Source organism: Phyllostomus hastatus, unplaced genomic scaffold, assembly GCF_019186645.2.
Source record: "Phyllostomus hastatus isolate PE091 unplaced genomic scaffold, TTU_PhHast_1.1 phas_scaffold_585, whole genome shotgun sequence".
NCBI lineage: Eukaryota > Metazoa > Chordata > Mammalia > Chiroptera > Phyllostomidae > Phyllostomus > Phyllostomus hastatus.
Window position 1 is genome coordinate 8,253,648 of NW_025334037.1, and position 24,283 is coordinate 8,277,930.

The window sequence follows — 24,283 nt, forward strand, 5'->3', positions numbered from 1 at the left end:
TGGAGTTTTCTTCTCGGCCAAAGGGGAGGTATCTCCTCTCAGAGTGGCGTTGGATACTCGGCCGCGGAAACGAAAAGGCTCAGGTTGAGAGGGGCCGGAGTTCACCTCCTTCCCTCCACGGAGGGGCAGGAGCTGAGTTCAGCGAGATTCGCGGGAAGCTTTTTAGCAGCAATGGAAAAATGAGCAGGGACTGACCTAATAACAAGGCCAGCGCGCTCCGTTTGTTTCTGGTGTACCCACTTAGATTCTCGGAGTCTACCATCTCTGGTTGAGCGCTCCTCTGCCTCTGATTGTAGCTTTCTGCTCTCTGAATATCCCTCAGCCTCTTGGTTTATCTCTCACCATCTCACTGCCTCAGTCCTGAGTGTGTCTCTGCCCCAAATCTCTCCGGATCTAATTTCTACGCCTACTCTGTTTCTGGGTCCTCCCCTCCCGCCGCCCCCCCCCCCCGTCCCATCCCACCAAATCAGACGGCAGGGGAGCCCAAAGTCAGCCGGGAGGTGCGTGCGTGCGGCCAGCGTTTCCCGTGGACACAGGAAGAGCCTTGTGCTGGAGAAGTTTGGAAAGAGTGTGCCCGGGAGCCAAGTGCGGCCGCGCTGAGCTGCCAGCTTCTGCCTCCTTGCCTAGGGTGGAGACAGAGAGCGCGTGGAGTGTGGAGAAGTAGGGGGGTGGCCCCTGCGGCCACCCTGGGGATCCCAAGCTCCTCCCTGCCCTGTTCCTATTGGCCTCGGGTGCCCCCGCCCCCAGCAGCCCGCTCCCTCTCCGGGACCTGTAGGCTACTACTGGTTAAATAGCCCCCGGCGCCTGGCTTGTAGAAAGGCGTGGAGAAGCCCTAGGGCGCTGCCGCCAGTTTCCCCGGCGTCGGTCGGGCCGAACAGGACACGGCAGGGTCGGATATACATTCAGACCCCCAGCACTTTACTGTCACACGGCCGGGCTTCAGAGCGGCTGAAAGTTCGGGCAACCCCTGCCGCTGGGGTTGGGCAAAGCCAGGGCTGCTCCACTCCCGGACGGGATATGGAGCTGCTGTCGCCGCCGCTGCGCGACGTGGACTTGACGGGTCCCGACGGCTCCCTCTGCAACTTTGCCACAGCGGACGACTTCTATGATGACCCGTGTTTCGACTCCCCGGACCTGCGCTTCTTCGAGGACCTGGACCCGCGCCTCGTGCACGTGGGCGCACTCCTGAAGCCAGAGGAACACTCGCACTTCCCTGCTGCCGTCCATACAGCCCCGGGCGCCCGTGAGGACGAGCATGTGCGCGCGCCTAGCGGGCACCACCAGGCCGGTCGCTGTTTACTGTGGGCTTGCAAGGCGTGCAAGCGAAAAACCACTAACGCGGACCGCCGCAAGGCCGCCACCATGCGCGAGCGGCGCCGCCTGAGCAAAGTCAACGAGGCCTTCGAGACGCTCAAGCGCTGCACGTCTAGCAATCCTAACCAGCGGCTGCCCAAAGTGGAGATTCTGCGCAACGCCATCCGCTACATCGAGGGCCTACAAGCGCTGCTACGCGACCAGGACGCCGCGCCCCCTGGCGCCTCGGCCGCCTTCTACGCGCCTGGCTCGCTGCCCTCCGGCCGCGGCGGCGAGCACTACAGCGGAGACTCAGATGCGTCCAGCCCACGCTCCAACTGCTCCGACGGCATGGTAAGGCTGGAAACCCGGGCCGGAGGAGAAGTGGGGCAGCTCTGGGGTGGAGTGGGGTGGGGGGCAAGGGGGGTATCTGGGAAGCATTTCCGACGGCGGAGAGCTAGCGCTGTGGGGGGGGAGGGTTGAACTGGGACCCTTCCGTGGAGTGGACCAACTGTCACTGGGGTGGCCTAGTGTTTTGGGAATGCGCAGTAGAGACGCGATCGACCCGATCGGGAGCGCTGTTAGAACCTTGCTGCGCCGGGGACTGCTTTTTCTCCACGTATCCCTGTTTCCAAAATGAAGACTTGTCCTCCGCCCTCTGTTGGGCCTGACACGCGGCAGACAGCTCCTGTCCACCCTTGCCCCACACCAACTCCATTAAGAAGGATAGGTAACTCGTGGCTGAGACTTAGGGAGTTGGGGAGGGAGACAGAGAGAGTGACGTTCGGGTCCCGCGCTCCTGAGTCAGTCGCTCTTACCGTTTGCAGATGGACTACAGCGGCCCCCCGAGCGGTGCCCGGCGGCGGAACTGCTACGATGGCACCTACTTCAGCGAGGCGCCCGGCGGTGCGTATTCGCGCCTTCTTCCCACGTTCCCCTTTGAGCTGTCCTGGCTTCCCTCCACACAGGGATTTCCTCCCCCCACCCCCCACACTCCCATTCTGGAAGACGGTACCAGGAAGAAATACTAAGCGTGTAGCTCCCTCTCTTTTCGCCCCGCACTCTCGCTGGATCGTCCGGGACAATGGCAGGCCCTCAGTTTCCCCGTCTCTCCTAAGGCACTGGGACCAGAAGTGGGCGAGTTGTCCGAGACTCGACCGCCGCATACTAACCTACTCCTCCCCGCGCAGAATCCAGGTCCGGGAAGAGTGCCGCGGTGTCGAGCCTCGATTGCCTGTCCAGCATCGTGGAGCGCATCTCCACCGAGAGCCCCGCTGCGCCCGCGCTTCTGCTCGCGGATGCGCCGCCGGAGTCGTCTCCCGGCCCGCACGAGGCAGCCGCCACCAGCGAGGGCGATCGCGGCGCCCCTACCCCTACCCCTGATGCTGCCCCGCAGTGCCCGGTGCCCGCGAACCCCAACCCAATCTACCAGGTGCTCTAAGGGTGTGGACAGCCGTGTCAGAAGACGTCGCTGTCCACCTGTCCGAGGGATGGTGCCCCTAGGGTCCCCTCGAGCCCAAAAGATTGAGCTTAAGTGCCAATCCCTGCCCCCAACCGCGCTTTAAAAGCGACCCCTCCCGAGGGAGGAGAGGCAGGAGAACTGATGAGTTTCCGCCTCCAGCACCCCAGGGCAAGGACACAGTCCTTTTTTCTCCCACGCAGCAGCCTCCCCTGAGACCCGCTGCGATGACCTTTATGCGTTCCTCCGTGGCCCGGAGTTGATCCTGGAGGGGCCAGGCCCTTCCTCACCCCCACCCCTTTCCCCACGGGAGGCGCAGACCTAAGCCCGGTCCCTGGACGCCCGGGTCCCTTATGCAGTCGTGGCCTCTCCTCTCACAGGCTCTGGGGACACGGGCCCTTTCCCACCACGAGCGCGCACGCTGCGCTCTCCTCCCAAGTGTAACAAGTATAAGGGTAACCACTCCCACCCCCTGTTCAGGACCACTTTTTGTAATACTTTTGTAATCTATTCCTGTAAATAAGAGTTGCTTTGCCAGAGCAGGAGCCCCTAGGGCTGTATTTATCTCTGAGGCATGGTGTGCGGTGCGAAAGGGACTTTGTATGTTTATACCAAAAGGGGGCGAGCCCCTGGCGCTCGCTCCGGTGTTCAAATAAAAACGCTAATTTATACCGCGGTGGCTCTGGCTTTCCCTAGGGATAGGGGCAGAATATTGGCCCACAGGAAAATCCACAAGCTGGGCGCGCTGTACAGCAACTGGCCCTGTAGGCAGGGGCAGGCCAGGAGAAGGCAGGGAGGGGTTCAGGTGTCTCCAGTATTTGGGGGAGGTTCCTACGATGGCGCAGCACATCCTCACACACAGGTCAGTGCTTTTCAGGTCAGATGTGTATCAGAATGATCTGACTAGATCACTATTGTTATAAAGAGATCCACGCCTGGCCCCATCCCCCCAAAATTCTACTTTAATGTAGCTACTTGCCCCAGATACCCCAGATATAGGTATTGGTATTTTTCAAAAGCTTCCCAGGTGGTTCTGAAGTGCATGGGAGGTTGAGAGCCTCACTTAACCATTCAGAGGGTGCAGCTAGAAGGATCACTGGGAAGTCGTGGCCCTCGGAATCCTCCTGGGAACAGAGGACGTGACAGGGTGCTCACAGCATACTGAGGAGGCACTAAACAGATGCAAAGGGGCATGGTAAGCTGTGTGGTACTTACAGGCTCTTAGCGACAGGTGTAACCACAAGGGGACACCACTGATGGCAGACAGGTACAGATGTTTCTACTCAGCCAGTAACCCAGCGCATGGAGCATGATGGCACTGCCAGGTCCGGTAAGACCCAGGACCTGCGTCACCACGGGTGGTGTAGATGCTCTCATCAAGATACAAACACTCTGACAGCAGAGGAGGGGCCACTGGTCTAGCCGAGGTGCCGGCAAAGGCTTCCTGGAAGAGGTGCCACTTGAGCTGTGTCTTGAGAAACAAGAGGAAACAACCCAGTGCTCACAGACCCACACACAACCACAGGGGAGAGATCATCACACACGCGCGCGCACACACGCATGCACTCAGAGGCACTTCTGCCTCCCATCCTCCCCTAGAAGGGCAGAAGTTCCTTCCTAGTCATAAGACACCCCAACCTCACCCTCTAACACACAGACACTTGCCACCAAGCCCTCTGTGCTTCCTAATCCCTCCCTCACAGACCCTTTCCCCCCTGGAAACCTTGCAAACCCACTTCCAGGGCCCTGATCACTAAGTGGGGGTGGGGCACTGAGAAACGCAGGCAAGATGTGATGCCAGCAGGAAGGGCTTCATTCCCTGTCTGAGGGTTTGCTCCCTGCTCTCCCCAGCACAGCCTGCCTGAGGAGGCGCCAGAGTTGCTTTGTTACTAATGCTCTTCAGCTTTTCTTCTGGCTGATTCCCCAGATGTGCCCTGGGGTTCCTTATGCTTCTCTGAGACCCCTTGGGCTCATTCATGAATTCACTCATTCATTCATTCAATAGATGTCAAGTCCTATGCTGGAAGAAAAAAGAGACCAGTGGACACAGTTCCTGCCTCAGGAAGCAACCGAGCATTTGGGAAAATCATATCTTTTAGCAGCTCGATAACTTATGGTGAATTAAATGCTATGTGGGGGTATATGTGGCAGAGGAACACGGTAGGAACTGGAGGTATAGACAAGCAGGTCACCCCTAATAAGAAACTTGAAGGAGTTGGTCAAGGAAGAGGAGTCAAAATAGGATGCTCCAAGCTGAGGAAGCAATAGGTGCAGAGCCCCAGAGGTGACAGAAAGCAAACTGTGCCTTTACAGAACCAAAACTGCTCACATGGAGGAACCAGTGGTGAGATGGGGACAAAGCAGAGGCAGGGCCACAATGGACCTCGTTTGGGCTTTATCCTGAAGGCAGTAAAGAGTCCTAGAAGAGTCTAAACAGGGGAAGGATTTAAGTTAATCTATGTTTTAGAAAGGCCAGTCTGGGCTGGCAGAACACATAGGGTGGGAGACGTATCAGGGGGCCACCAGAGGCCACAGAGGAGACATAACATGGCCTGAACTGGGGCAGTGACTGGCGATGGGACAGAACATATGGGAGTGGGGACAGTGGTGCCAGATAAAGTGTAGGTGTGAGGGCACAGTGGGGACTCTTAAAGGCACAGCCCTTATGCTCACACAGCTTAAAACCCATTGGGAAATAGCCATTTGCCAAAGAACCAGACAGACAGGTGCACTGTTATAGATGCTGAGAAGCACTATAAGGAAAAGTAGAGAGCACGATGAGAGACGACAATGGGGTATGAGAATGTAACCAGGTGGAGAGAGGAGGAGGCAGCGTTTCTGTACTGAAGGAATCGGTTACAAACAGGAAGAGGACCCTAGTAGCCTCCAGGGAGCTAGTGTGCAATGAGAAAAAGGCATCCCACTCTGACAGCTGTGGCTCAGCTTGTTGGGCATCTTTCTACAAAGCAAAGGGTCACTGGCTCGATTCCTGGTCACAGCACATGCCTGGGTTGCAGGTTTGGTCCCCCAGTTGGGATGCATGCAGGAGGCAACCCACTGATGTTTCTCTCTCTTTTCCTCCCTCACTTCCCCTCTTTCTAAAAATAAATAAGATCTTTTTGGAAAAGATAAGGTGTCCCTCTCTCTCAAGGACACTGCTGTGCACCAGGGTTGGTGGCTAGGCAAGCCACAACTGGCCTTCAGCCTCCACTCACCTCTCCAGCCAGGCGCGCTTAACAACCTGCACAATTCTTCACACTGTCTTATGTATGGGGGCCCTAATGAAGGGAGGAAATAGGAGGAGACACGGTTGAGACTCTGGTTTGCGTCTGAGTGGGCAGTGGTGCCACAGCAGAGATGGAGACCCCAGAAGAAGCAGCAGATATGGGGACAGATTTAGTCCAGCATACTTCCAGTTTTAAGTGACAGAAACCCAGTTTCAACTGGCTTAAAGCCCAGAAGAGACATGTTGTGAGGACATGGGGCAGCTCACCTGTGGAAGAGCTTCCACGGCCTGGAGGGTGGGCTGGAGCCCCTTCTGCCCATTTGTACATTCTGCTTCTTGCCTCTAGTCGGCTTCACATTCTCCCTCCATGTTGCTTTTCTCCAGCAGCCCAGGGATTACCTTGTACCTCACCATCAAACACCAGTTAGAAAATCCCCAGGGAAAAACTCCAACTGGACCAACTTAAATCATGAGGTAGGATTTGAACCCAGGCAGAGGGGCTCCAGAGATTGCACTCTCAGCTGCCTTGCTCTGTGGCTTCTATAGAGGAAGTGAGGAGGGAGGAAAGTCAGGAAGGAGGGAGCAGCTGGAAACTGGATCACCCCACAAATGATGGGATTTGAGGTCCTGGCATGTCCCTCACTGCATCAGTCACTGCCCCATTTCAGGCCATGTTATTGTCTCCTCTGTGGCCTCTGGTGGCCCCCTGATATGTCTCTCATCCTATATGTCTCCCTGGTGGTGGCGGGGTTGGGGGTGGAATCTAGCTGAGCCCAACCCATCTGCAGTGTAGATGAAATGTCCTTTGCTCTTGGGGCCATTTTCACCTGGGCTGGATCTGAGGAAACACTGGGCCATACTTTCCATAGAAAAGTACTTTGATGTCTCTACACGTGTGTGCTCGTACAGTAGCACACATGTGCCTGGAGCACACCCCCAGAGGCGGATGCACCGTGACGTTTGAGCTTCAGGTCCTCTCCCTTGCACGAGCCCATTTTAAGACCCTGGGGAAAGCCCCAGAAGTATGTTTCCGTGGTCTGGTTTCTCTTCTAATTTGCCCAAGTAAATTATTTAGGCCAACTGGTGATGAACAGGGTTGGATTCTGACTTTCCTCTTGTCTTGGGTGGCATGTGTGGGTGTGCTGGTGTCCTCTGCAAAGGTATACGTTTTGTCTGGGCTTAGTGGAATGTATCTTCAATGAATGGTACATAACAACAGAAGCAATAACGGCGAGCAATGAAATAAAATGATTCTGACATTGACAAGATAATTATACCCCCAAAATATATTTGGATCATACCAAAAACAGTCTATTAAAAGAGAGAGAGAACTTTCAAATGGAATTATTGAAAAGACTTTTGCATTGTTTGATAATCCAATCAATGAAAAAGAGTGAATTGTATGAACACATTGAAGAAAAGTTTTTGCTGATTTAACACAAAATACTAAGAGCAAAAAAGTCAGCAAAACCATAATATGACAGTGTAATAAGACCTCAACGTCAACAAACATTTTAATGAACATTGTCAGTTTAAAATCACTTAAAAATTAATCACCACACAAAAAAACTGAAGATACCTTGAACTCTAAAAAGTCCACAGATGAAAGAAACTTGATGGAGTTTTCCCCCAAATTTGACTGTACATGCCATTTCCAATAGAGCGACGAGTCTGAAATAAGCTACCCTAAATGATCAAGGATACAAAACAAGTTTTGATCAACCATGTTGAAGGAAAGACTGAATTATCTGAATTGTCTCTCAGTCCTCTGTATAGAAAATGGTATTATAAAACCAATAATGAAGAAGAGGCAATAGAAGGATGCAGCCTGCCGGATGCAGTGGAAAGGAGGGGGCAAGACCAGCAAGGAAAAAAAAGAGGGCGAGGGAGAAGGATGAGGATATGAGGTGGAAGAAAGACAAGGTGATGGTGCTTCCCTGACCAGTGTGGCTTAGTTGGTCGGACATCCTCTGGCAAAGCGAAAGGTTGTGGGTTCAATTCTCGATCAGGGCTGATCCAAGTTTCTGTCCGTCTGTTTCTTCCTCCCTTCCCCCCTCTCTGTGAATAAATATTTTTTTCTTCAGTGATGGTGCTAATGATGAAGAAAAGTCCATTCTAGCTCAGTTTTTTCCTCATATATAAAATACATAAATCCTCTGCACACAACTCACTACTATTAAAGGAAAAAAGATTAAAATGCGAGGCTGTGTAATATTTGTTTCTATACCATACAGGGTCATTTTCGCATAGTTATTCTTTTTCCAGACAACATTTAACAGCAGGCTTTAATTCATGGAGAACTCTCCCAATATCAGGACAGAGTGAGTCCCAGACGAAGTCAGTGGCTACATAATTCCTGGGATCGAGGCCTGGCTGTGCCACTGACCAGCTCTGAGACATTGGGCATGTGGCTTAAGCCGAGGTCCCCAACATTTTTGGCGCCAGAGATGGGTTTCGTGGAAGACAGGTTTTCCTTGGACAGTAGTGGTTGGGCTGGGGCTGGGGGCGTGGACAGAAGGCGGAGCTCAGGCCGGGGAGGGGCGTGGGAAACAAGAGGCGGAGCTCAGGCTGTAATACCAGTGGCGTCCAGGGACCGGGAGGAGGGAGGTTGGGGACCTCTGGCTTAACCCATCTGGACGTGGGCTTTCCTTCTGTGGGATGGATTAGTGAGCTGAAAAGGTATGTTCTGAAATTCTTTAGTAACTCACTCAAAGCATTTCAGAGAAAGAGATAATGAAGTAGGTCTTCCACGGACAAGGGAATTGGAACCAGGACAAACAGGTTTTTCTCAGCATAAGCCAATAATTTATAGCCTCCTGCTTCACTGATCCCCCTTTTATTTTTCTCAATGTCTTCTTGAGATATAATTCATATGCCATAAAATTCACCCCTTTAAAGGGTCCAATTCAGGGGTTTGCACTGTATTCCCAACGTTGTGCAACCATCACCACTGTCATTCCAGGACACTTTCATCACTGCAGTAAGCAACGTACACCCATTCGCAGGCAATCCTCCCCGTCCCCCGACCCCGGACCCCCGCCCCTGGGAACCACAAATCTATTTCATCTCTCTGGATGTGCTTACTCTGGACAATGGAATCACACACTGTGTGGCTTGTCGCATCTGGCTTCTTTCACTTAACATAATGTTTTCAAGGTTCATCCACATTGTAGCATTTATCAGTGCCTCACTCCTTTATGCAGCTGAATAATATTCCATTGTATAGACATATCACACTTTATCCATTCATCAGTTGATAGATATTTGGGTTGTTTCCATTTTTAGCTCTTATAAATTATGTTGCTATGAACACTGACCTACAAGTTTTTGTGTAAACATATGCTTTTGATTCTTTTGGGTATATACCTAAAAGTGAAATTGCTGGGTATATCATAACTCTGTGTTTAAATGTTTGAGTAACTGCCAAAATTTTCCCCAAAGCAGCCACACCATTTTGCATTCCCATCAGTAGTGTGTGACAATTCTAATTTCCCCACATCCTCTACAGTACTGTTACTGTCTCATTATTTAACCACCCTGGTGGGTGTGAAGTGGTATCTCACTGTGGTTTGATTTGCATTTCCCTAATGAGTAATGGCACTGAGCATTTTTTTCCCTATGTTTATGGGCCGTTTATATGCTTTCTTTGGAGAATTTTTAAAGATCCTTTTTTCATTTTAAAATTAGGTTATTTGCCTTTTTATTATTGTGTTGTATATTCTTTATGTATTCTAGATATAGACCCTTACCAGGCATATGGTTCACAAGTGTTTTCTCCTGCTCTCTGGGTTGTCTTTCCACTTTCTTGGTCGTGTCTTTTGAGGCACAAAAGTTTGTTTTTTGTATTTCGGTAAAGTCTAACATGCCTATATTTTTCTTCTGCTGCTTGTGTTTTGGGCATTATATCTAAAAAACCATTATCTAATCCAAATCCTTCTAAGAGTTTTCTAGTTTTAGCTCCTACATTTAGGTATTTGATCCATTTTTAGTCCATTTTTCGTATATGGAACGACGAATGGATCCAACTGCATTCTTTTGTGTGTGGATATTGGGTTGTCCCCACGTCATTTATGCTGACAAAATTTTCCCCATTGAGTTGTCTGGGCACCCTTGTCAAACGTTAATTGGCCATAAATGTATGGGTTTATTTCTGGACTCTCAGTTTTATTCTACTGATCTATATGTCCATCCATATGCCAAACATATCATCTCGATTCCTAGAGCTTTGTTGTGAGTATTGAAATCAGGAAGGTGAGTCCTTCAGCTTTTTTCTTCTTCATGATTGTTTTAGCTATTCTGGGCCCATGCATATCATGAGTGTGTCTTCAGGCAGCCCTGTCCTGGTGGCAACTTCAAGAACCACCAACCTTGAAATATTGAAGCTGTACATTGGCATGGAAATTTAAAGTAGGTGCTTTCTGGTGCACAGAAAAGATGAGTTTTTCATTTTTACTTATCTTTGATGCAGCTTTTATAGAATAACTGTTGTTTCGTTTGCTGAACATCATTCTGTAATTGCCAAAAAAGTTGCAACTGTCTTTGTTAGCATTGTGAATACTTCTGAGTAACTATAACTGATTTAAAGCATTATGCAGGTGTGTCAGGCAGTTAATAAAAATATTAGGCTAGTTTCCCTGGACTTTTCATGTTTATAATATTTGTCAGCTTTTTGAAATTTGCATCTGTTCCTGATTTCTTTTCTAAGTCTAAATAAATATTCACTTTTGTACCCAATGTTCTATTCTTTTTTAAGTGACTCCCATTCTGGCTGGGTGTCCCAGTTGGTTGAAGCATCGTCCCACATGCCAAAAGGTTGTGGGTTTGAGCACTGGTCAGGACACATACCTACATTGTGGGTTCAGTCCCCACTTGGGGCACACACAGGAGGCAACTGATTGATGTCTCTCTCTCTCTCTCTCTAAAATCAATAAACATATCCTCGGGAGGGGATCAAAAAAGAAAGTGACTCCCAAACGTTTAAACATTGGGAGGCTCCACAAAAACCTGGACCCACCCTGCCCACTGCTGATGGTGCTTACCGGCAGCCTGACTTGCACCAGGTGCCCACCAGGAGGCGCACACACAGAGAACCCACAAGACTGCTATCAAAGGAGTCCGAGAGGGAGGCAGAGCCTTGGGACAGCCTCACACCTCCAGCTGCTTCTAGGAGGACTCGGTGGCCCCTGTCCAGCCCTGGAGACACCCTTGCAGAAATGCCCATGCCCTCCTTCCTTCCTGGCACATCCACACCGCTGACATCCTCATGCATCCTTCATCACAGCCATCATTTCCCACTCCCCCCCCCCACTCCCATCTTCCCCAAAACCAAGCCGAGGCAGAGTGACACTCTGCCCCTTGGGCCACACTGACACTTTGAGAAACAGCAGGAGATCAAGAGGTTACGGGCTGATCACAAAGTTTGGAGGGGTGGGCAGTCCAAGGGAAGAAAAATAAGGGAAGGAGGGAAAGTTCAATGAGAGACACTATCTTGTTTAATCCTCACAAAATATTATTTCCTTTATGCAGATGAGGAAAGAGAAGCCTAGAAGTTAAAAGTGACTAGGTCACATGGCTAGTAAGCAACAAAGTGATAGTTGTAACCAAATCTGTCTGGTCAGTGGTTCTCTCAACTGGAGGACATTAAATCTCCCAGAGGACATTTGGCAGTGACTGTAGACCTTGGTTGTCATGGCTGGGGAAGGGGTTCTACTGACATCTAGTGGGTAGAGGCCAGGAATGCTTTGGGACACCCCACCATGCACAGGACACCCATGACGACCAAGGATTATCTGGTCCAAATGCCGATAATGCAGAATGAGAAACCCTGGCCTAGCACTTCCCCAGAGTATTCTTCACCGTGGCCCCTTTCTCGACTTCCCCGCGTCTAAGAGATCTGGGATCCACTTGCCCAGTGTCTTCAGGAAGGGACAGCTCTACACCTACCCATTCTCAGGTTAGGTACCAGGGTCAGCGCTCAAGCTACAGGTCTAGCAGCCACAGTCCCCAGGTTCCCACTCTGGCACCTTTAGGTTCACTCTCCCCTGTCCATCAAAGGGAGGCATTCCTGTGTGGGGAGAAAATGCCTGTCCTATTGCTTACTGTAACCTCAAAGCCTACAGTCAGTATCCAGGTTAGGTTAGCTTCCAGATGTGGCCACAAGATGGCACTCTAACCCATCAAGAATGCTAAAGCTCTGGGCCTGGGAGGGCAGCATATACTTTGTGCCAGCCTGGACAAAGGCCTGGAGGCTGGTCTTGGGCCAGTTCCAGAGCCTAGCCGGACTAGATCAAAGGCCTGCAAGTGCCAGGTGTGAGAACATAGGCCAAACTTGGCTTCAGGACTCCCTTCGCCTTTTTCTAGTGCAGCCCAAGTTCATCTTCTCAGCCAGTCCCACTGCCGATCTTACCGGAGCCTGACAACCCCTCCCCACTAGTCTAAACAAGAGAAATTCCAGAGATGAGGTGTTAAGGATATAGGGATTATTGCTATTCGTGTACAACAATAAAGAAATTGAGGCATAGAAGAAATGAGTAATTTGCCCAGGGTCACAGCTAGTCAATGGTGGAGCTGGGATTTGAACCCATGCAGTCTGGTTCTATGCTCCTAGCCACTGAACACCATGACCTGTTTGGTAGTGCACTGCCCCCGGCCCAAGCTACTGATCCCAAAGACCCTGGTATGGGACCACAAGATTTCCTCTCTGCAGAGGAAGAGGAAAATGGCTATGAGTAAGGGCAGCGCGGCTCAGAGATGGAAAGGGGTGAGGTTCTCAGCTGGGCTGCGGGTCTGTGGTTAGCGGTTGTGGCTGAGAAGCTAAGGCTCCATCAGCAAGTCCTCCTCTCACTCTCAGTTCTCTGGGGCCTTTGTCCTTCCTTTACTGTGATGCTTTCTTGGTTTTTCTGGGCTTTCTGCAAATGCCAGCCTTCTTACAGTGTGAAGAGGAAGTGAGAAAAGAGACTTTTACAGCCCTGCTTGGGATAGAGAAGGTGGGGGACATTCTCCGAGGTCTGGGCTGGGAGTGTCATGAAGGATGAAGGTGAGAATCCTAAAGTGGGACAGTGTGGGGCACCTGAGAGGCAGCTCCCCTCTCCCACCTGGGAGGCTCCCCTCGCTGAGCCTTCTCTGCTTGCCTCACAGCAGGTTCTGGGGTGTGACAGATGCCCTCTGACATTCCCCTTCCCTCCGACCACCACCTGCCTCTTTTTCTAGCACATCCTCCGGGGCCAGGCATGACCAGAGCTCCTTCCCCATATGAGGAGCCTGTCGCCTCTCTCTGTCTCTCCCCCTTCTTCTCTCCACCATCTGGGACACGCTTCAGATCCCCATTGTGACTCACCATGGGGTAGTGGCTTGAGTGGGCTCTGCACTGACTCCCTGAGAGACCCTGGTTAAGGCCTTCCCCCTGACTCAGCCTCAGTTAAGGGCTCTAGACTCCTATGGCCTCTGATGCTGGGATTCTAGGACCCTGACCCTTCTCCTTTCTCAAACTACCCAGCCTTTACTGAGGAGCTCCTGTGTTCTGGGCACCGTGGAGGGAAGCAAACAAGGAGCATCCCTGGAGGAACTGACAGTCACTTTTTGGAGATGAGCTGGAGAGGGATGGGGAGTCACACTTCCTTACCATGTGGCCCTGCAGGAGAGGGAAGGGATGGAGCCCTGGGCCCCTGTGGCTGGCAGAATCACAGAAGGCTGCCTGGGGGTTGGAGAGCTGTGAACATCTGGCTGGAAAGAAGGGAAGGTTTGGGAAGACCTCTTTCTTGTCTCTGCCCATCTTGGTTCCTCCCAGTCAGGTGTATGTGTGTATGTCTCCATCTCTCTGTGTCTGTCTGCTTCTCTTCCCTCTGGGGTATCCATTTCTCTGTTTTATCACTTTCTTGGAATGGGGCAGAGTTTTCTGAGAGCCTGGGTCCAGGAGGTCTGAATTTGGGCCAGGCTGAGGCCTCTTTATGGTTAGAGGTTGGTGCTCACTGGTCAGAGTGAGAGGAAAACTCAAAAGCACTCTCACCCTTGCATTATTCTGAGAGTGCAGAGGAAATAGCTCTCATTTAGAGGAATAACACAGATCAATCACTGGAGAGAGGACTGGCCCCATACACCAGCCTTCTCTTTAACTCTGCCCATCTCCACCCTTGTTTCTGCCCTGACTCTGCCTCTCGTCCTTCTCTCTCTCATCTCTTGCTCTGTCCTTGGCCTTTCTCCACCATCTCTACTCCTCCAAATCTTTTTCCCACCGCACACAGATTTCCCTGGGGCCAGGCTGGGATTCCCCTGGCAAAGCAAGGAGAGAGATGCCTGCAGCACAGCCTGTGTCCCCAGGCCCGCAACAGTGTCCGAAGGTCAGTGTCAAGGGACAGCTGTCTGCACAGTTAGCAAGTGCCGACAGGTAAATAAGAGCCTCGTGTCTTCTTAATTAAATCGCCTTTGCTCGGGCAGTCTTGTGTTCGATTGAGCTAGGCTGAGATCGATAAGTCTCTTTCCCGGCACAGCCACCCCTGGAGCTGGGCCTGACTTTCTCAGCTCTGTCAGGGGCCACATGCCCATCATCCCACCCCTGACCACCGGAGAGACCCTCGAGGGCAGGGTCTCTTGTGCTCCTGTGCCTGGTATAGAGCCTGGAACCAGCAAAGGAGTGATTGCTCAATTGAGTAAACTGAGGCAAACAAGGGTCAGGAAGGCTTGGAGACCACAGCTGCAACTCCCACCCCCACGATCATCTTTGAAGCTGTAGCAATTACAGCAGGCAGCTGCTCCCATCCAGCCCTCAGGAACAGGATCAGCTTACCAACCAGGGTAGCTGAAGTCCTACAGGGAGAGGGGCAATTGTCAACATTCAGGACCACCTTCTGACCTCTAAGGGCAGAATGCCCTTCCCATAAGCGGTCTCCACTTAAGGATCCAGCGCTAGTATGGGAGGATCAGTGGGCGGGATCCACATGGTAGAATGTGTGGCACTCACGGGAGACTGGGGTCAGGCTGGAGTATGAAGGTCCCAGGGGTCAGTAAGGGGTGGAAAGAGGTTAATAAGCACCCAGGACTATCGGATTGTTAGTAGAGAGTTTAGAGGACGGCATGTGTGTTGTATGTATGGAGTGGAGGGAAACTTACTTGTGGGTCCCGAGGAACATGTTACAGGGTGGGTACCTTTGAAAGGATCATGTAGGCTCCAGATTCTGTGACAAGGGTCAGCGTTAAAGGGTTGCTTGCAGCGGCCAATACTGATCAGGATCAAAGTGTCTCTCCTACCGGTTTCCGTTCACTAGAGGATAAGATAGTCCCTAGTTTCAAAAGAGAGGGGTGTGGGCAGACGCCTTTTTCATTTCGGTCTGACCCGGAGACGCTGGCCTAGTCGTCTCCCAGGGCCCTCTCGCAGCTAGCGGCACTCCCCTGGGGCGGAGCGTCGGCGGGTCCCCCTAGAGCTGCAGGAGCCCTGTGGGGCGGGCGCCCCCAGCGCCGGGGTTGAGGGAGGCCGGGCTCCGCGCGGGACTGGGAGGGGGGCGCGGAATCAGGGCTTTTTAGGACCCAGCGCGGCACTTCCCTCCGGGGGCGAGTGCGGCTGCGCGCGCTGTGTGCCCGTGTCCGGAGAGCGGCGGGCTGGACGCGGACCGCGCGAGCTAGCAAACGAGCAAAGAGAGCAAGCCAGCCAAGCAGCAGCCCGGGCGGCAGCAGCGGCGCGGCGGCGGCGGCGGCGGCCGCTCCGCGCCTCGCTTCCCCGGCCTCGCCTAGCCGCACCCAGACCCACCACCCCCGCCTCCCGGGCCCGACCGCTGCAGCCCCCTCGCTTCGGCCGGCAGCGCCAAACGCCTGTCTGAAGCGCGGCGCGGAGTGCGGGGCGCAGAGGCACCGGAGCCAGTGCCCGCCGGCCCCGCAGACCGCATCCAGCCTGGAGAACCCCTGTCGGGCCCCACACAGCTCCACAGCAGTCCGGGAGCTGTCCTTTCAGCACCGCAGCCGGAGCCGGAGTCCGAGCGCAGCCCAGCGGAACCGCAGCTCGAGCCCAAGCGCACCGAGCGCAGCGCTCCACCGCAGCCGCACGGAGCAGCGTTCCCGGCGCCCCTGTCCAGGGGGCCCGCCATCTCCTTCAAGAGGCGGGGAGAAAGAGCGAGGAGGGCGGGCAGGCGGGCAGGCGCGCCCGCCTCCGGGGGGAGCAGGCAGCCAGGCAAGGAAAGAGGGTGGGGGCCGGAGCCCGCCCTACGCCCCGAGCTGCAGCCCGGCCGCGCAGGGAAGAAGGCAGCGGGCATCCATCTCCCCCGCGTCGAGAGCGCGCTGCAGCGACCACCGCACATCAGAGCACGAATTTCCTGGCCCCTTCTCCTTCCTCCCCCTTCCGGGGGCTGATCTATCTGTCCGGCCCTGGGAGCAGCTGACCTTACCTACAAAAGCTTTGTGTCGATTTCTACATTTTTCCCGCTGAGATGGGGATGGGAGCCCGGTCCCCCCACCCTCTTTTCCCTCCGCCCAGGTCTCGCCGCTGAGCGCCGCCCCCCTCCCTCCCTCCCTTCTTCCTTTCCTCTCTCCCGCCCTTCTTTCCTCCTCTGCCTCCTCCGCAGCCGGACCAGCTCTCTCCTACATCTGGCGCCTAGAGACCCTTGGGATCCCGCGCACACTCCCCCGGACCGGTACCCGACAGAAAGCGCCCTGAGGGGCTTGCGTTGCTCTTGGGGTTTCCAGAGTCGCGGTCCTCTGTACCCCCCGACGGCTGGGGGGAGGGGGGAGGAGGCCGCGCGCCCCCCTCCCCGGCACCAACTCCCCCTGGCGGCTGCTCCCATGGGTGTCGCTGGGCCGCGCCATGCCTAAGGGGGCGCCGCGATGGGCCAAGGGGACGAGAGCGAGCGCATCGTGATCAACGTGGGCGGCACGCGCCACCAGACGTACCGCTCGACGCTGCGCACGCTGCCCGGCACGCGGCTCGCCTGGCTGGCAGAGCCCGATGCCCACAGCCATTTCGACTATGACCCGCGTGCCGACGAGTTCTTTTTCGACCGCCACCCGGGCGTCTTCGCGCACATTTTGAACTACTACCGCACGGGCAAGCTGCACTGCCCGGCAGACGTGTGCGGGCCGCTCTACGAAGAGGAGCTGGCCTTCTGGGGCATCGACGAGACGGACGTGGAGCCCTGCTGCTGGATGACTTACCGCCAGCACCGGGACGCTGAGGAGGCGCTGGACAGCTTTGGCGGTGCGCCCCTGGACAACAGCGCTGACGACGCGGACGCCGACGGTCCTGGAGACTCAGGCGACGGCGAGGACGAGCTGGAGATGACCAAGCGCCTGGCACTCAGTGACTCTCCTGACGGCCGGCCTGGTGGCTTCTGGCGCCGCTGGCAGCCTCGCATCTGGGCGCTCTTTGAGGACCCCTACTCGTCCCGCTACGCGAGGGTAAGTGACAACTTACCCATCGGAAGATGGGGCGGGGGTGTATTTGAGAACCGGCACCTAGGGAGTCAGAACTGAAAGGGGTGTGTGTGGCGCGTGTGTGTACCCATACGTGTTCGTGTGTAAGAGAGGAGATGATTTCTTTCGAGGGTGACTAGTTTTGCACGTATGTAAGGTCTGTCTGTGTTTCCAGATTTAATATGTATGAGCACATATAAATGGGTGTGTTAGTGTGTGTGAGTAGATTGTGTGTGCCTATTCATGTAAGTGTGGCCGTATATATTTGGGTGGGTAAAGAATGTGAGAATTAGAGAGCATGTGTATATGTTTGAGTGTGCAAGAGTATCTGTGTATCATGTTTGTGTCTCTGCAGATGTGCATTGTGAAGGTCTGACCTGCCCTTTGGATTTTGGTGTGGGGAGGGAGGCTGGGCACCCTTCTTCTCCCCAGGTAAGGGCATCTGGAGCCAGCCAGGGCCCACAGACAAGGGCTTGAGGCCTGGCTCTGCTACTGGAGGCAGACCCCTCTCCCCAGGGAGCAACCTCAGGCCATTCGGAGGCGGTGGTCAGGGGGAGTCTTTATGGCTAATCACTACAATAGTGTGGTAGGTGGTACAGGCCTGGGTGGTGGGGCGGTGGGCGTGATTCTTCTGAAGCCTGCCCCTGGGAGGGAGCCTGTTCTTCTTTCTTGTCAGAAGGACGGAGTCTTGGAGGGGCCTCTGGACTTACGCCTCTGGGGCCTGCCAGGAGCAGAGAGAGGGTCGAAAGGGGCACGAACAAGGAGAGGGTCTGTGAGAGGTGGGTGTGTCTTCGTCAGCCACTCCCCTTTCCTGATAGCCCGTGTGCTTGTTACAGGGGAGGAAGGGCACCCTGCTGCTGACCTTGGCTCCTTGGGTGGCCTCTCTGGATCAGTTTTCTCTGCAAAACAGGCGAGGGAGGTCTGCTGAATTCTAAGGGTTTCTGCTACTTAAGCCCAAAAGGGACGCAGTGGTAGCAGCCACCTACTTTGGAAGAGATACCCCTCGCCTTCACTGGACTCTGCCCTCAGGCCTGCATGGAGCCTGAGGCATGAAGGGGAGGGTCAGAGATAGGAATTTAAAGGAGAGACCCTCCCTCATCCAAACCCTTCACCCCCGCAAACCTCTGCCTCTGCCCACTCTCCTTGCTGCTCTGTTCCTCATGCTTTCTCTCCTGCCCACTAGAACTAGGGGGTGGGGGGGGGGGGAGGCTGGGGGCAGGGGAGGGGGCAGGAGTGTCTGCCCAGTTGCTGAGGATCAGTGTGGGAAGGGGACTTGGGGCCACTGAGGTGCCCCATAGGCAGAAAGAAAGCTGTGTTTAGGCACAGGCCTGATAGGTGTGTTACTGAAATAAAACACTCAATGTTTTAGTGTCCTTTAAGGAGAGAGCAGCAGGTCAGAGTGTTATATAGTAAGTCCCAGAATAAGGTATGTATGGGGGGCTAATAGGAAGAGAGCTAACCCCCTCGTTTTGCCACTGAGGTCCCTGCCCAAGGTCACCAGGGAGCTAGAGGCTAAGCAGGACCAGAACCAGGTCTCCTGGGACCTCATTCTCCTTAGAGCTGGCCACCTTGGGCTCAGCTTTAGGGCTCTGGCCTGCGTCCCTGAGTTTCAGAATTGGCAGGGGTCACGTGGGGCATGTTCCAGCCCCCTGCCCCCATCATCTCTTCCCACTGGACATTCCTAGGCAGGGGGGTGGCGGCCGTCACCCGGTGCAGGTACATGGGCTGGCTAGTGCGGTTTGCAGTCCTGTTGGTGTACACACCTTATAGAAAAGTCCCGATCCCACTGAGTGTCCATGGAAGAAGAGCAGACTCGGAGGGAAAAGCTGGGCAGTAGAGGGGGTGGCAGTGAGTTAGAAGGTGACCCCCCAAGCCTATCTTTCTCCAGGAGCCTCACAGAGTCGTTCCAACATTCTTGGGTGACAGATGAGGACACTGAGGCCCCCAGGGGAAGGGACCTGCCCAAGGGCACACAGGCACTGAGGGCAGAGCCTGGATTAGAACCCAGGCTTCCTGCTGCCCTCCGGCAGGCCTAGCTGCATTGCGCTGCCTCTCTGCGGCTCATCTGCGCAGAGACCAGTCGGCTGCCCGCCCTCCCTCCCCCTCCATCTTTGCTCTGCCGCTGCCTGCCGCTGTCACCTTCGTTCACCCCTCCCCCACGGGCCCCAAGCCTCCTCAGACTAGTGGGCCGGGATTTACATTTTTATTGTAGATTCTAGACCAGAGTCCTCTGTGTGTGTGTGTGACGTTGTATGTGTGAAAAGAGCACTGTGTGTGTGAGAGTCTGTGTAAGAGACTCTTCAAGTGTGTGAGAAAGACTATATGAGAATGAAACTGAGTGTGAGACTCTGGGTTTGGGGGGGTGTGTGTGTGGTGAGACTGGCTATGTGAGGTTCTGTGGCTCTATCAGAATTCTGTGTGAGTGTGAGAGACACAACTGTGTGTGTTTTGAGAGATGGACTCCGTGAGGGAAAATGAGACTGTAGCGGGGAGAGTGCATGTATAAGAAAAAGAGACTATATGTGTAAGAGAAATACTGTGTGTGCCCGTGTGTGTGTGTGTGTGTGTGTGTGTGTGTGTGAGATTCTTGGGAGAGGTGTGAGGGACTTGAGGTGAGTGTGAGTGCATTGACGTGTGTGGCCAGTGTGAGACTGTATGTGAGGCCATGTGTGGGGTGGAGAACCCTATGTTGCTGTGTGTGCATGCATGTGACGTGTGACAGAGACCTTGTGTGGCCTGGGTGTGAGTGTGCCTTCAGGAGGACGAAACTCCAGACCAGCTTCCTGCCTGCTGCCTTGTTCTCCTGGGACTTCTGAGCTGCCCCAGTGAGCGGCTTCGCTCCCCATGTCCTGTCCTCAATAGGAGTGCTCCGGAGCCCCGGCCAGCTGTCGGTGCCTGGCCCTGGCGGCGAGGCCACCTCACCCAGGCCTTAGCGTCGGCTCTGGAGGACAGAGGCTACTTGGCCAGGGCAGGAGGTCCCAACTGAACTCTTCAGGGCTGGCCATGCTCGCTGGAGCAGCTGGTCCCCTGGCCCCTCTCTCCTGCGGTTCTCAGGGTGCCTGGGCTGAGGGGCTGCGGGGTGGGGGGATGAGCTGTGACGGGATGAGCCTTGCTTGTATTCTGGGTGCGGGGTTGTGCCCCAGACACGCGTGACCCAAAGAGGACGATGGCACTATGTGGTGAGGGCTGTGAAGGGGCTTCCTGGGGCTCTAAGGGTAAGAACTGTGCCAGGGGAGGTGACACTGGCCCAGGCATTAAGGGGCACGTAGGAATCAGCCAGCCGGCCAAGGGCAACAGCAGTCCTCGCATGCCACGCCGTAGAAGTGAGGGGGCAGGCAGGACTGTGTTGGGGCAGCCGGGGCGGCCCGACTTGAAACCTGCCCTCCTCCCTCCCCTGGGGGCCGGTGCAGGTCTGAGGCCCTTGGCTGTCGTCAGAGTTTGCATGTTGTCATTGGGAACAATGTTCTGTGTCAGGCCAACGGAGGTCCCTATGCTACAGTGTCCTCTGTGTGTGCGTGCGTGTGTGTGGTGATATCTGTCTCCCAGAGTCACTTGACCTTCCAAAATGCCCATGGAAGCCCCACCTCCCTCCACCCCCACTGCCTACCTCTCCTCCAGCCCCAGGCCTTTGTCACTGCACCTTGTCCCACTGTCCCACCTCCGTAGGACCTGATGGAGCCCGATGTCTTCTCAACCCCCCGGGAACGAGTTCTCCTGACAGCGGGGATGATGAAGTCACCCAGGGACTTCTGTGTCTCCTTTGGGCACCAAGGGACACAGGGCTCTTGAGCTGTGCCTTGGCATGCAGAGCGGTGGAGACGGAGCAGCTACCAGGGCCTTTCTCGGCAGCTTGCCCCCTCAGCTCAGAGCCCACTCCCCCAGGTCGGGGCCCCGGGTGTGACACAGTGACATGTGATGGAGACCCATGAGCAGCTGCAAAGGGGCTGGGTGTGTCCGCACCCCAAGTGCTCCCTGCCACAGGGTATGCCCCATTCATCGTCTTTCCTGTGATGCTTTACAGGTGTCCTCGTGTGTTTGAGTGGTCCCTCCAAGCCACCCCCAGCTCCCCTCCTGGTAAAGAAAGGCACAAACCCAGCATCTCCTAGTCCGAGTCTCTCGGCCACTTCACCTCTAAAATGGGTGTAATGATAGAACCCACCCCAGAGGGCTGATGGAAGGATGAACTGAGGCAATGTGTGGAGAGTCCCAAGTCACAGGGCCTGGCATGCAGTAAGTGCTCCATAAATGTTGGCTGCTGTTATTGCTCCTGTTGGTTGCACGGTCATTGTACTCCAGGACTCTCTGGACGCCATCCTTCGCCCTCTGTTTCCACGCCCACCCTCCTGCTTCAGGTTGCCGCTGTTTCCCTCAGGCCAGCCTCTCCACCAACTTCCTGACTGCTCTCCACCTCCCCTCCCTGCAGCTCCAGTTCTTTCTCTACTTGAGAGGGGTCTCCACTCACAAATCTGTCAGCTCACCTCCTTGCCTGCTTAAAACCCTTTGGTGCTTCCCTGGCCCGTCCCTGCGAGCCTCTCCAGTCTCCTCTGGCCTGGCTGTCCTCAGCCCTCCCTGAGCTCCAGCCACCCTGGCGCCATTTCAGTCCCTTGCACGTGCCAGGTCTGCCTGCCTGCCTGCCGCAGGGCCTTTGCATATGCTGTTCCTTCTGGAGCACTCTTTCCTCTTCACACCCCGCCTCAAACATCGTTCCTCAGTGATGCCTCTCCGGACTCCATAGGCTGGGTCAGGATTCAGAACCCCAGTCCTTCCCTTCAGAGAAGCTGTCTGGTTTGTAATAAAAGGTAGCAGCCTTGCTCAATTCACAGTAGCAGCCTTGCTCGATTCAGGTTTGTCCCCGCTCTGACTCTAAGCTTCTTACACATGCAATTTATCAGGAGCTATTATTATGAGAGGTGAGGAAGCTGAGGCCCAGAAAGGTGTGCTTTACTCAAGGTCACACGTCAGCAGGTTATTTGATCACACCCAGCGGGGGGCTGGTTCAGAAACGCAGGTCTCTAAGCCTCTACTCAGTAGCCTGCAAACCCCACCCACCTTAAGACACCTTGGGGAAGGTTTGGCGCCTGGTGCTCTGGGGCCTGCGGCTGTGCTGCTTAGCTCTCAGCAGGAGGTCCTGCATCTGCCTGATGCTTTGGAGGAGATTAGCTCAAACCTCTGAATGAGGGAGGCGGGTTGTCTCAGTGGTGGGGGAGGGGTCTGGGGGGGGTACTCATTTCAGGGCCATGGCCTGGGCCAGAGAGCTCAGGAACTTCCCAGACAGCCGAATATAGTGCTCTGGCTATTCTGAGCTGTCCCATGACCAGCACATTTGCTCTGGACCAAAAGGTCAGGGCCTCAAGCCGCTGCCTCCTGTCAGCCCCCAAGGCCAGTCTGTCTGCCCCCTGGCCTGAGCTCCCCTTCCCTGGATGCAGGCTCAGAGGAAAAGCGGGGCCTAAGGAGTTCCAGGGACTGTTGGCTGCCCAGTCCTTATTCAGTGGGGACCACCTTCCACGTACACAGGACTAGTGGAGCAGATGGGTGTTCCCAAGCCACCTCCAGTCACTGTCCCCATCTAGTGGAGGAGACATAGGCTCAGAGAGGGAAAGACACTTGCCCAAGACCACACAGGGAGCCAGTGAGACTCAAAATCACAGCCCACACATCTTGGCCCAGGCTCTGGGCATTTGCATTTCCTTTGGTTCTTCTCAGTTTTCAAAGAACACCAGTTGGACCTGTGCTGGTCTCTTACTACGTACTCCCTTTACTTACCCCCTCAGAGAGGGGGAATAAGCAGTTACCTGCCCTCCCACCTCTCTTCCTCACCCCACCCATAGGGCCCAGCACAGCTAACTGAGACCCCCACAGGTCAGTCCACCCAGATTGGCCAAAATCTTGTTCTTATCATCCCCCCAGCAGGGTTTCCCAGCAACCCCTTCCTTTCTTGAGTCACAATGCTAATGCTTACTACTTACTGAAGCACTTACTATGTGTCAGAAGTCCTAAGGGTTTGATTCACATATTCTCATTTAATTCTCCCAAAACTCCTGTGGAACTGTATTATTATTCAAATGCCAGTGTCACAGGTGAGGCTGCTGGGAAGTTTAGTAACTTATCCAAGGTCACTTTGTAGAGCCAGCATTCAGACCTGAGTCTGCCCGGCACTGGGCCTCTGTCCATAACGATGGATGGCTGCCTCCTGGCGCTCCCGGAGATGGCGGGGTCTGTGGCTTGCTGTGGCCCCGGTGTGTGTGTTTACCTGGTTCCCTCCCTCCCCCACCAAACACTCTTTCCCATCAACTCATCAGGGAATCCTGCTCAGCCATTTCTGGCCCCCAAACAGTGGCAAGTGAGGGTTTGGCCTGGAGGGGCTAAGAGCATGTTCTGGTGGCCCCCAGGAAGGTTTTCAGAAGGTGCCTCAACTCCCCCCACCTACAGACTCGTCTGCCTGCAGGGAGCCGGCAGGGAGCTGGGGAAGGATCGAGGTTTCTCCTGCATGAGGTGGGGCATGGTGGGAATGCTGGCCCCTCCTCAGCTCGGCGTTCGAGGCCCTCTGCTCCAGCTGCTCCCTCTGCCAGGCTCCTCCCTGGCTGCCTCATCTTCAGCCCTCATTCTAACCTCCACGTTTTTGCTCATCTCTTCCCCTCCATCAGTGTACTTTCTAGTTTCTGCTGAACACGAAAAACCATCCCTCAAGGTCCCTAATGCTTAGCCTGGTTGCTCTGGCCCCTGATGACCTCCTTTAAGAGTGAGGGGTCTGGGCTGGGCACACTGTCGCCAGGCTTACATGATTCGAGCTGGAGGTCCACAGGTCAGCTGTGGAGGCTTGCAGCTGGGGACAGGCAGGTCCTCAGGACTAGGAACCTGCCCGGATATGAAGAGAGATGAGGCCACAGACGAGGCCCCAGTTGCGGGTATCATGC

The 24,283-nt window shown here is 54.7% G+C and overlaps 2 protein-coding genes across 3 annotated transcripts in view; both read left to right on the forward strand.

The window, feature by feature from the left end:
- The first annotated feature begins 827 nt into the window (after positions 1-827).
- Positions 828-3,406, forward strand: MYOD1 (myogenic differentiation 1). Its single transcript, XM_045825567.1, has 3 exons — positions 828-1,647; positions 2,121-2,199; positions 2,484-3,406. Exons 1-3 carry the CDS (start codon positions 1,018-1,020, stop codon positions 2,732-2,734), a joined length of 960 nt encoding a protein of 319 aa, XP_045681523.1. The 5' UTR covers positions 828-1,017; the 3' UTR covers positions 2,735-3,406.
- A 12,304-nt stretch (positions 3,407-15,710) lies between these two features.
- The window catches only part of KCNC1 (potassium voltage-gated channel subfamily C member 1), a 42,057-nt gene continuing 33,484 nt past the window's right edge, over positions 15,711-24,283 (forward strand). The window contains exon 1 of one of the 2 annotated variants that reach the window (XM_045825475.1): positions 15,711-17,354. In XM_045825475.1, the coding sequence (XP_045681431.1) occupies positions 16,785-17,354 (570 nt within the window). In that variant the 5' untranslated portion in view covers positions 15,711-16,784. The remainder of the gene's footprint in view (positions 17,355-24,283) is intronic. The other variant, XM_045825476.1, reaches the window with a different exon arrangement.